This window comes from Lissotriton helveticus, chromosome 5_1, assembly GCF_964261635.1.
Source record: "Lissotriton helveticus chromosome 5_1, aLisHel1.1, whole genome shotgun sequence".
Classification (NCBI taxonomy): domain Eukaryota; kingdom Metazoa; phylum Chordata; class Amphibia; order Caudata; family Salamandridae; genus Lissotriton; species Lissotriton helveticus.
The window spans coordinates 1,473,308,300-1,473,321,509 of NC_136065.1; the positions used below are offsets into that span (position 1 = coordinate 1,473,308,300).

Genomic DNA, 13,210 nt, shown 5'->3' on the forward strand with positions numbered 1-13,210 from the left:
ACTCACTCACTCACTCACTCACTCACTCACTCACTCACTCTCTTAAAGTCCTAGCATATTCTTTGTATTTGGCAGTATCAGAACAGTTACGCTGCGGCCTAAGAAATTGGCCAAGCAGAAGATTTTCACGCAATGATTTGTGATGATAGCTGTCGTAATGAAGCAAAGCGTAGCGGGCCATGGGCTTGGTGTACAATTCAGTTTCCAATTGGCCATCTGATGGATAGATGGAGAGATCCAGAAAAGCAAGTTTATCTTTGCTGCAATCACACATGAATTTGAGGTGTTCATTGCAGGTGTTGAGCCAATAATGGGAGGAAATGAGGGTTCGCTCATCCCCTCTCCAAATCACCAAAATATCGTCTATATATCTCTTCCAGATATGGATATGTGTCTGGAAGGGATTATTGGTCGATAGAACGACCTCTTGCTCATATACGTGCATATACAGATTCGCCAGGCTCGGCGCAAAAGTACTCCCCATGGACGTACCAGACATCTGGTGGTTGGGTTTCGAACAGGAAGTAGTTCTCCTTCATTTCCATAGTGGCACATCTCATGAGGAATGGAATCAGTGTCATGGTGTCAGGTGGATGGAGATGTAAGAGGTTTTCAATAGTAGACAGAGTCTGGTCTTGAGGGATGCATGTATACAGTGACTCTACGTGAAAGGACACTAGGTAATCGGTGTTGCAATCAAATGCTTGACCTCGTAATACCCTCAGAATGTCTTTAGTGTCCTGCAGGTAAGTTGGCATCAACTGCACCAATGGACGTAGAAAGTAATCCACAAATTGTGATAATGGGTTTAAGGCTGAACCACTACCTGAGATGATGGGCCTCCCAGGCAGTGGTCTTTGTGGTTTGTGGATTTTGGGTAGAACGTAAAAGTACGGAGTCACTGGTTCTTTAGTGCAAAGAAACTCCGCTTCTTTCTGAGTTATCCATGATCATGAGTGTTATTGTTTGTTATCTCTTTGGTGGGGTCCTGATGTAGAGGACGATATGCTGTGATGTTGCTCAGCTGTCGCAAGCCAAAGTCCTGTATGCAGCGGTATCAATGAGTACAATTGCACCCCCTTTGTCCGCTGGTTTTATTGTGATGGTTTTGTCCATCTGAAGGGTAGTCGGGGCTTGTTTCTCTCAATTAGGTAGGTTCTGAAAAGTCTTTTGAGGCATTGATGTAAAGGATTCTGGGTCCTTGAGGACGGCCTTCTCAAAGGTAGCTACCTCCACTGGTATGGAGCCAGTCGGAAGGTTGAAAGTGGACTTAGGTCATAAGTTAGTATTTGTGCTGGTCTGGTCAGTTTCTGTGGGCCTTTTGTCTGCAAAAAAGAAATGGAGCCTAATCTTTCGAAAAAATTGATGCATCTCTTGTTGTAAAATAAAGGTGTCTCCTAGGTTGGTGGGGACAAAGCCTAAGCCACGTTCAAGGACAGTGGTTTCATCCTGCGTCAGACCGTTGGCTGAGACTAACTACTAGACTGGATCCCTGCTGGGGCCTGCCTTCTGTCCAGTCTTGCTCCTGGTGTTTGGTGGTGACGTTGGAGTGCTCCAATGCACTTGATGCTGGGATGACGTTGGAGTGCTCCAATGCACTTGGTGTTGGGATCATCTTCTTCCTCTGCTGCGTCTGCAGCTCTGCCCTAAAAAAGGCTGGATATAGCCTTGTTGTGGGGGACAAAAAGGCATCAGAGGGCCCTGTTGCCCTGGGCCAAAAGTTGGAAAAGGCGGGTAACCCCATGCAGTAGGTGGCCACCATTGTCGGATGTGGCCCACCTCGTTGACCTCGGCACTGTCTACTGCCTCGGTTCTGCGTCCTCTGGCACATAGTGTCTGAACTGCTATCTGAGTCACTTGATCCTTCTTCTCTGTCTGAGGAGGAATAATTCAACCCGTAGCGTCTACCTTTGTTGTTGAAGGCTGGAGGTTGGAAAGAGTCGTCTGTGTACAGATAGACTTTTTCCAAAGCAAATTTGGCCAAATCATTTTTGAATTTGGTGATCTTGCTGGTAAGCTAAGGTTCTTTATAAGCTTTTGAGACTTTGGCGACTTCTTCCAAGTTCTTTTTAAAGAGTGTGGCACCGACTATTGTCATTATTTCTGATTCCAAAGTTTGAATTACGATCAGAATAGTGTCAGCCACCGTCTTTGCCTTGTTGATGATAAGAATCAGCCATGTCCCTCGTGCACCGCCAGGTAAAGAGGGACCAGTCTTTGGGAAAGATCTTATTATCTAAAAACACCCTTGGTGCGTTGGGGACTATGATGCCGGTGGAGGCACAATTGCTTCTCAGATAATCGGTCATAATTGAGCCATATGTGGTTGTTCTAATATGGAGGTGTCTCAAATTCTGAAGTTTGTTCCAGTCATCAGATGTTGTGATGGTCTGTGTTAGTGGTGTGTCTAATATGCTTAGGGTTGTTAGTCCGTCAAGAACCATTGCATCATCAAAAGCTAGCCCCATGTGTTCTGCCAAGATAGAAAGAGAGATGGTGTCATAGTAACACACTTGTTCTTTGTAACTGGAAAAAATAATGAAAAGAGAAAGTTAAAGGCCCGCAGCTGAGCCGCTGCTCAAAAATTACAACACACACAAAGAGGGCTAAGAGGAGGTTTAATGACCAACGTGGGCACGCTCCCCACTCCAAGAATCAACAGGTCCTAATTGTGTGAAAATTTTCGAATGTGATACACAAAACTCACATCAGTGAAGAAACCAACTGAACAGGGAAAGGTATTCCTTTTAAGGACGACTCCCCTCACACACCATAGGTGTCATGCTTCATCATAGGGGTGCCGCCTCGCGTTAGGACTAGGTTCCCCAATGTCTATAAAAGAAAAAACAGACCGTTGTTGATCCTAAATGTGACATTCAAAAACTTTTGTGGATGCATTCATCCCAGTGGAGCACATATCAGTACTGAGAAATGTGATGAGGGGGGAACATCCATTATGACGCGGTGTTTACACCGCACTACCATTACAACGCTGGTTTTACAACACAAGTCGTTACCACGACTTGCGCTGGAGGGCGCTCTAGGCTAAGGAATAGTAGATTTACTATTCCAACACCTTCCCTACTGTACGTAGGCTGGTGTTGGAATAGTAAAGTTTACTATTCCTAAGTCCAGCACCCTACAGCGCAAGTCGTGGTAACGACTTGCGTTGTAAAACCACCATTGTAATGGTAGTGCGGTGTAAACACCGCGTTGTATTGACATACAACCGTGATGAGGTACTCCAAGTTTCTCTTTTGTCTGGGAATGGATTGAAATCTGTCAGTAGGAGACCGCTGCCATTTAAAACAATAAAATGCATGCATCCATGGCTGGCATTTGCAAATAATGTAAAACTTTCCCTTCCTGATAATCCAGTGCGAACACACCTATTTTCACGAATTTATGGGATATTCAGCAAGGTGAAATCGATTCTGTTGTGCTTATTAGGTATCCTCTAGCTTCAGAGATGATGCAAATGTGTCCTACTTATAATCAAAGTGCATACATATTATTTTTAATCCTGTCCACAATAACAAGAGGAGTGTGCAATGCATCATGGTTAACATAAGACAAATAATGTGTTAATTCACTTCATATATCCACACAAATTAGACATTCAGCTGTTCCATTGTGTCCTCTTTAGTTTCAGGTCTCACGATTGATATCGTTTGTGTATATTTAATGTTGATGAATTCCAGTCTGCAGAAACAGAAAGCCTTTGATTCGCATACTGTCTGTTCTGCAACTAGTTACTTTTCTAGGGCACAAGTCTATATTGGGAAGAAATGTGACCATTCAAGCCCAAACATAGCTGCAAAGTGAAGGTCGGAAGGAGGTGGACAGGGTGTCAGGATCCCGGAAATTTTTGTTATTTTAATTCGAGAGAGCTACTGAGGTAGTGTGAGCAATTTGATATAAGAACACACAAAGAGGGCCAAGAGGAGGGTTAAAGACCAACGTGGGCACCCTCCCAACTCCAAGAATCAACTCACAAAAGAGCCCACAGGTCATAGTTCTGTGAAAATGTTCGAATGTGATACACAAAACTCACACCAGAGAAGAAACCAACTGAACAGGGGAAGGTATCCCTTTTAAGGGCTACTCCCCTCACACACCATAGGTGTCATGCTTCATCATAAGGGGTGCCTCCTCGTGTTAGGAACCTAGTACTAACTCGGGCTACAACCCTCTCTACGAGGGAGGAGCTCAGGGTTGTTTTTCAATTTGAATACATGGGTTGTACTAAAAACCCTATGTGAGCTTGGTGTGTTAATGAGTGAAATGTGCAGTGCTAAAGTGAGTGTGAGATAAAACTGCCTATAGAGCTAGCCAGCAAAGCTTTATTTAGCTACCTTATGACTGTGGGCTCTTTTGTGAGTTGATTCAATGTGATATAACCCCAGTAGTAAATTGTTAAATACATGGGGCGGGGATCCTGAGAGTGGAGGAAGAGGTTTAGGCCTTATCATGCATGTTATTGGATGTCACCTGTCCCGTAGTGCTGCTTCATATAAGACATAAACTTGTAGAGGATGTAAATGTCAATAATGAGTATTACAAGAGCCAGTCTGACTTCATCCAGATGTGGTAGATGACTCACTGCTCCCTATCTGGCATGTCCTAAACTGAGTGTCTCCCTTCTCTTTGCAGGCTCCAGGATGAATTTGGAAAAGCTCAGTAAGCCTGAGCTCCTGATGCTCTTCAGCGTCCTGGAGGGCGAGCTGGAAGCGAGGGATGTTGTCATAGAAGCTCTGAAGGTATGTAGTCTCTGCTGGATCAAGAAACCACAAATATTCTCCCCCGGCAGCTTCCTTATTTTGTATGCAAACTTCCATCATGAGTATGAGCTTGTTTGCAGTTTGGCTCAAATGTTTCCCGGGGTTCACTTTTATAGTGGACATTTACAAATTCTAAAGTCGTTCCAATACCACTCGATTGTGAATAAAGAGGGCTGTGTGTTATTAGAACCTTACAAATGAAGCTGTTATTAGATTCTTTGGCTGCTGATGATTTTTCTGAACTTAAAACGTAAGAAAGGTTTGGGATTTGCACTGTATGGATTTTTAAGGGGCAGATGCTTTTCTTACAAATATTGTTAGAGACCTTTATACGTTCATAATTAAATGTGACCATTAGTTGGATATTCACAGCCCTTAATGCTTCCCTCCTAATTTGCCACGTGCGTTTCCATTGTCGTAACATGTCACTATTGCTGAATAAACTGTTATTAAGTGCGAGGTGTAGAGTGATGCTGTGCATGTAAATACGAGCAGAGAAACCACCTCTGTATTTCGACAAATTACCATAGACCCCAGCTTCTGCCTCTACTGAGTAGTTGACTGCAGTACACAGGCATACTGAGACCACCAGGGCTCGGGTCGAAATAGGGTTTATTGTAGGTGTAAATGTAGGGATTGGTGGAAGGGTCGGCTGAGCCAAAGGAAGTAGGGTTACTTGAATGAGCAAGTCCAGGGGTAAGATGCAGAAAGCTTACATTTAGGGGATTGCCATGATTGAGGTAGATTGGCATCTGGGACATTGCTAAGGAGGAAATGATGTGCAATTGGTTGAAGAGCATGTGTGTTGTACGTTGGCGGCGGTACAGGACTAGTAGTGTTTGAAAACCGCAAGTAGTGGTTGCCTATGAAGTATTCACCATGCATTGTCGATAGGTGACAGGGGAGTCATGTGGATTCCGGTATGTCCAAGCCTACCTTCTTTCTGAAGGTTAAACTGTGTAGCCATTAATGTGTAATTCTGTAGTGAAGTTGATGCTCCCATCCTTCCCTGTGCCTCAAATAGCTGTTCCTGATGAGATTGTAAAAATACGTGGACCACACATGCTTTTGGGGGTTATCTGTTCATAGCGGCAGCTGATATGGCTCGTGGGTGGGTGAGTTTGGGAGTGGCAGGCGAGGAAATCGCGATGGGGGCGCTTGTCGCGGGGTTCTGTCGCAAGGGGCTGGTTGTCGTAGGTTGTGTCGTGGGGGTCCGAAATAAAAACATTTAAAAAACATAAACTTACCTTAAGGCTTGGCATGCGTCGCTGCTCCTGCTCGCCTGTCTTCGGTGCCGTGACACGGTGCTCAGCCAGGGGCTGGAGTGGTGGGCATGTTCTCCATGCAGGCTGTAATGGAGAACAGGGTAGTGCTCATGACTGGTTTGGGCGGCCTGAGAGGGCTGACTAAATAGTCATTGCGCACTGCCGGTAGAGCAGACCCAGCCAACCCCCGCCCCCCCTTCACCCTTCACCCGCCACAAAGCAGCAGTACACATCACGAAGCATAAAATGCTTATAACTTGATGTTATTATCATTTTATGTTTCTCGAAGGAGCCACTCCTGCTGTTTCAGCTACTACATTTTTGAAACCCTCATGAGTGATCAGCACGGTTATCTGCTGAGTTCACCTGAAATTTGTCATTGCTGTTTTGACACTTGACGGGAGGTACCGGTGGTGCAGGACTGGGCCTCAAAGGTATTGGGGGAAACACAATGTCCATGGGGCCTGTGAAAGCTAGGGCTGCACTGGAGAGGAAAGTGCAGGCAGAGTGGCTGGGGTAGGTCAACACCCATGTAAACCCACTGTTTTACAAGAGGCAAGTAGAGATATGAAATCACTGACCTTTGCACATTTTAAGTTTTGACCATGGATCAGATGTTAGTGCTTGTACATATATGGTCAGCGACTTTTCTCTGCAACCCTTGTTTGGCATCCATATGATACTCAAGTGGGTTTGTCTGAAGTCTTTCAATGCTACTCTGCTCGTCATTGCTTTCTGGTTGTGCGAAACAACAAGTCTGCTATAGCAGAGGCGATGATCAGAGGAGCCATTCGTTCTCCCATTTGCTTATGGCTGCACAAAATGTTACTGAGGACAGAAGGATTTATTTAATTGCTTTCATTCGGAACCCCTGCTTTTCAAGTCAGCTATTTTCAAATATTTTAAATCCGACTGTGCACTCATACAAGGAATCAAAATGTATATCTTAGTTTCCAAAACACTGAGACACTTGTAGCTAAACTTCCCCATAACTAATAGTACGGTTTATTCTCGACAATATAGTGCAAAGAACAAACTTTTTGTAGTGCTGCTGTTAGGATAAGATCATTCTAGTCCTTCATCAAGGACCCAGGGAAATCAATCGTAGCTGAATTTCTTTTGAGGGGGAGGGAGAGTTGCTTTTAGCTTTGAAGACGAAAATATGTTCACCGGTCTAGTAGTTTGTATCATCCACCTTCTATACAGTAAGACACATTGTAGTTCTCACTTACGGTGAACTGCCGTATGCAGTGGTTAATTTTTAAAAGAATGAGTCCCGGTACCTCTGCTTAGAAGCCCTCAGCCAGTTCTATTAAATGTTAGTCAAATACCAAGACAGGTATTCTTAAATCCATCTCCTGCTTCTTTAATCCTCTACCAGACACGCCCAGCCCTTTAATTTACTTTCAGATTCCTGCCTTCTCGCTTTGTGACTATTTTTCCGGCTTTATTTTCCTTTGTTGTGCAGATTTGTGTGTGTTTTCCCTCTCGTACTGTCTTAAATATCTAACGCTAAAAATAAGTGCCGATCCTCATAAAAAGATATGTGCCGGTGTGCTGCAGCTGCAACGGCAACCACCAGCTCAAATTAAGCACAGATCATACATAAATTCACAAGAGGTTCCAAAATTCAACTCCTACTTAAATGCCCTGTAATTAAGTTCTCTTAGCAACTGATTCATTGTGCTCTGGCACACCTAACATTTTTTTTAGTTGACGTCTGAATTGTAAAACGCATAAAAACAATAGCATTACAAAGCCACAGGCAATTGACCTAAAATGAAAAGCCAATTGTATGGCTAGAAACAAAGTCAAAATAAAATGTAACAAGATAAAAAGTGCATTTTAACTATCTTTTGTCTAATTAACATTAAGTCCATGTCAATTAAAAAAAATAATAATAATAATCATGTGATTTGTAGACTCATTGCAAAAAAAACACACGGTCGGTCTAGTCTTGGCAAGCAGGTGCAATGGTTATTTGTATTTACTTATTTTCTTATTGCAGGCATATGCCACAAAATAAAAAAAAAAAGGAAAAAAAAATATTTTGCTGCCTAAACGCAGTATCCTTCAAATAAGTTTTTATAAATTCAAAAACAACTATTTCCTAATAAGTTGTAATAGAACTGTGAAGGCACTTCCTTTCTGGCAGGTGTACTTGAAACAGGTTTAAAAACATTTTTAGGTTTTAATGCACAGCACAATATGGTTCTTATTGATGTAAAGAAAAGACTTTACATAACTGGAACCTAAAGATGTATTCAAAACTCGTAAGGATAACTTACAAAAAAGGTATGAAGAATGAAAAGAAAAAAAAGACATAGGCAAAATGAAGTATCGGCCCACCAGCACCGGTACTGAATTGCACTTCCTTTTATGTGGATGTGCATGTGATGAGACAAAAGGCCATCCCTCACCCTGCAAGAGAGCCAATCGCTGAAGTGGGCCGACCCTGGTCCGCAATGCTGTCTGCTGTGGTGGGCAGAAGCAACTTGGTAATGCCAATGGAGCAGAAAAATCGATGAAAAGGGCTGACCCAACTGACCTGTTTTTTTTTTATATAGGTATGAATTCATCCAAATGTCACTTTTTTGCACGGATGTAGTCCAGTAAATAAAAAAGGCCAATTCTGATTGAATTCCCTGTAAATGTGATTTTTCTGTCTAGGTGCTCAAACTCGTATTCCTCCTCCTATTCCCCATCGTGCAGTCAGTTCACTAACACAGTTTAGAGTGGTGGGAAAACATTGTTAAAGATTATTTCTCGCCAAACAGATAAAAACCTTGTAACAAAAGACTGACTAAGCTGGGATATGTATTTTTGTTTAGTTTTATATTGACAGTGTCGTTTTAAAAATGTGTTTTGCAGACGAGATGGAGTCCACGTGGTGAGTGACAGAGAGTGAAATCTCAACAGAAGTTACTATTTCCTACCAAACTGGTTCTACATAAAGGGCTTTAAGTGTTGCTGTTATTAAAATAATAAAAACGTGCTTTGAAAGTTGTCGCTAAAATCCAATCGGCGATGCAGTCCCTGATATGTTTCCCAGACGTAACTTAATTTTTCATGGTATTTTTGACTATTTCCTTTTCCCAGGTGTGTGTGCGTATTTTTTTTTTGTCTTTCATGCGGTTGCATAGCGCTTACTAGTACTACGAACCGATCTGCCTCTAGTGGCCTGAGTGAGTTCCGGGTGTTAATGCGTGTTCATGGCAGAGCACGATTGATCAGCTCTGGGGATGAGGCTGAAGGTAGTGCGAGTTCATGGCAGTACCAGGCACTGTGTCACGAATATGTTGTGACTGCATTCTCCTCCAATCCTTGACCTTTTTGCCTAGCACTCGGAGCAACAGTCACATGTCTGTCAGTTGTAATTCAATATCGTTATAAAAATGAGTGAGCCATGAACGTGTGTTTAACAAACTGTCATAGACAATACAAACGCTGCACTGATTCGGAAATGAATACCACGGAGTATGCAGTGCTGTAAGAGGGATGGAAGAGGTGGGAAGGTCTCTAAAACTGCATGTGTAAAAAGTACAAGGAACCCTTTATAAGGGACATGGTCTACGTAATCCTGTACATGATACAAAACATGTCAAGTAAAATCCTCTCTTTACCACAGCATGCCGAATGACCAGCGTTTGAGTGTCTGTGAGTTCTGTTAGCTCACCTGTTATAACACTCACACACTAAAATAGGTCCAACTCACTCTTATCAATGCTTGTTAGCACTGATTTGCATTGGATATCAGCTACATGAGTAACACACTTTGTGGGGACTCCAAGCCCCAGACACTAGTGCTTGCCAGAAGGCAATGCTCTGCTGCAACACACCATCAGGTGCATAAAGTTGCCTCTTGCAACCGCTGGGTGGGACGCGCTCTACGGAGACTCTAGGCCCCAGACATCAGTGCCTGCCAGGAGGCAGGGCTCTGCTGCAACGCACTATTTGTTTCATAAAGCTGCCACTCGCGACTGCAGTGCAGGATGCGACAGGGCACTGTCTAGGCCAAGGACGGGCCCGTCTACACCTATCCATGGCCGGACGAGGCTGGGCCACCCCCATAACGCCTTCTTCAGGACCTGGGTGAGTATGTCTTATATTCTCAAAAATGTTAGTAACACACCCCTCTCTAACGGTCAGTGGCCTTATTTGCTCCTAGTGACTCTGCCTAATATCACCTACACTTAAATCTAGGTATTTTTTCATTGTACACCAGGTTGGCTCCAGTTTCAAGTAGTGTATAATGCAGAGAGGATCTCATGGGCAAGCGCAAGTGTGCAGGTGGGTCTTTGGCCACTACCCCACCCTACTAAAACCACATCCATAGACCGGATGTTGCAGAATGCAATAGGGGGTTTAGCAATTGAGCGTGACTTGGTGGGGAGAAAACTATGCTTGGGTTCTGGAGTATCTTTACATTCACAGATTGGTTTCTTGAGTCAGTTTCCACTACTGGTACCCCTGAGGCTGGGACTAATGTGGCAAACGTGGTTTCTGACCTACTTTCTAGCTCATCAAATGGGGCTACCTTTCCCCAGGTACAACATATGGAACGCCAACAAGTAGAAACAAGCATTTGCAATGCAATAGGTCTCGCATTACTGATAGTTTGATGTATTGGCATTGCAAATAATAATGCAACGCCAATAGCTCATACTTTCAAATGCTTGCGGTGTGAGCCAGGGACCAGCATAGTATGTCTCAATGCAGTACCACAAGCTGCTCCTAGAGGTCCCTAGTGAGCAAGGCACCAGCATCGTATGTCTTGGTGCAGTGCCGCAAGCTGCTCCTAGATGTCCCTAGAGAGCAAGGCAGCAGCACTGCATGTCCCTGTGCAGTATCGCAAGCTGCGGCTAGAGGTCCCTAGTGAACAAGGCACTAGCACTGCACGTCTCGGTGCAGTACTGCAAACTGCTCCTAGAGGCCCCTAGTGAGCAAGGCACCAGCTCTGCATGTCTAGGTGCAGTACCGCAAACTGCTCCTAGACATCCCAAGTGAGCAAGGCACCAACACTGCGGACCTCTCTTGGTCACATATGGTGCTGCACCCGCAAGAAGATTTGGTAAAGCCACCCTACCCATAATGCATTGCAAGCAAGGCTGTACTACGAGTACATTCAAATACCTATGCCCATATATACAAAAATTAGCTTTGAGATGTGACAAAATAATTATTGCATTAATATTGGATCTGAGTGGAGCTGATTAAGGGTGATTTATAGATGGTCTCATATAAGAGTGAGTTATATAACCACTGCCAGCTTAGCTCAGGACCAAGTGTGTGTCTTGCCTGACGCCTTTAAAAAAAATAGTGCTTTGAGGTGGTAATTAAAACCTAGGGAGTAACAACACATATAACAGGGGGTGTCCTCTGGGAGGTTAAAAGAAGAGACAAGGTGGTACTAAGAAGGGACTACTAAGCCTATTGACCAATGAAAAGCCACGATTTACAAAGGGCAGGGACAGGAGCCAATTAAAAAGATGGGAGGAAAGAGGTCAGAGCTTTATGTCAATATCCTGAATACAGCATGTATCGAAGAGACAACACCTAAAAAGACCATGTAGGACTGCCCTGGTTAAGCAACACAAAACAGGAGCCCAAGCAGATCATCTGTCTAATACCCCTGTCTCTGTCCAGCTCACGTGTCATTGCCAGAAGGGGTCCTGACTTAAAACAAATCTGGTCTGCACAACTAATGAAAGAGTTAGTAAATAGAGTTGTGGGCATTTTGTGTTTGGAACTTGCACAAATCTTGTTGCGCCTAACAGCAATAGAGTATATGCTTAAACTCACTCCAAAACCACAGCGCCAATCCCATCAGGTCACAGAAGGAGGAGGGCCTGTGGCCAGTAGTCCTAGTATGCCATCCAGGCCCAGAGCTCCGAGCTGTGGAAATAGAAGCCCCCGCTCTCACAGTACCGCCTATAATATCCAGAGCTAACTCCTCACCAGCAGGGCATTCCACTGAAGGGGGGCATTGAGGGGATCAACCCTGTCTGCAGGATAGTAGCAATGGGCGACTTGGGCCTGTTGCAACAGTACAACAACAGAAAAAACTTCCTGTTAATAACTTGCATCCTGCCCTTCTCTGACAATCCTCACAGCAGCTTCCTAACTGCGGGAGGCCAGAGAGAAACACACAAGGAACTTACTAATAAATGCTTTGAGTGATTTATGAGAAGTAAGAACTTTGCTGCTTCATTGGCACATAATTTCCTTTTTACATGCAGGCTGTGGCGGATTGGGGGGGGGGTCAGGTTGACCGTCCAGGAGACTGTGTTTTCATCAACTACAAGGCTCCTAATGTTGTCCATAGGTTGCTCTATAAAGGGGTGCATGAACAGGAAAAGGAGTTGAAAATTGCCCTTTTACCACTAGGTTACTTTGATAAACCTTGTTCCTATGTAAGACATGTATCAATGCTACTGCAACACTTTTCTCGTCCAGCAGCATTCGCAAATGGCCAATGGCACATTGGGTATTTCAGTATCCCTGTTAACAACCGTTCTCATGTACTTATTGCAAGTACACTGACTTATACACTGATAAGGGGGTCCCCAGCTTTCCATCTCCTTAGCAGGGGTAACAGACTGTCTCCTCAAGACTGTGTCCATCCGAAAAGGGGTGTGTGAGCAAGGCTATCTCCACCACCCAGACAGTCAATGACGGGTAGAATTTCACTATAACTGTGCGCTCCTAGTTAATCCTCTTGCTGGTTGGACCATAGAAATTGAAACAGACCATCTAGCTCATTCTCATGTGGTCACCATATGTTCTATATTAAGCTCTCTGGACGGTGGAGGAGGCATTTTAGTTGGTCCATGATTACCTTTGGCTGAACACAGAATTGATAGACCAAACAACCTGAGTAGTAATGAAGAGTCTAAAGCTAGGGCCCCTAACATGGGACCAGCAAAACTAGCAATAAGGGAGGCCTCAACTAGAGTAAGACCCAAGGAGTTAAGAGCTACCCAATCCAATCTCCCATTTAGAGCCCTGTCTTGGATCATTGCTGGTATAGGCTCCAAACTAGATTACAAGGACTGGGGTCTTTTTATTGACCAGTTTGATGTCTACCTCCTTCAAGAAACTTGGCTAGCCATAACAATACAGTGACCAGGTTTTGCCACTTATACTAGTGAGGCTTCAGTTAGG

The 13,210-nt window shown here is 44.0% G+C and overlaps 1 protein-coding gene across 1 annotated transcript in view; it reads left to right on the top strand.

Moving 5' to 3' along the window:
• Nucleotides 1–13,210, top strand: part of CTTNBP2NL (CTTNBP2 N-terminal like) — a 258,239-nt gene that overhangs the window by 89,861 nt on the left and 155,168 nt on the right. Inside the window, exon 2 of the mRNA XM_078644463.1 lies at nucleotides 4,654–4,760. Coding sequence (XP_078500589.1) covers nucleotides 4,662–4,760 — 99 coding nt within the window. The 5' untranslated portion in view covers nucleotides 4,654–4,661. The remainder of the gene's footprint in view (nucleotides 1–4,653; nucleotides 4,761–13,210) is intronic.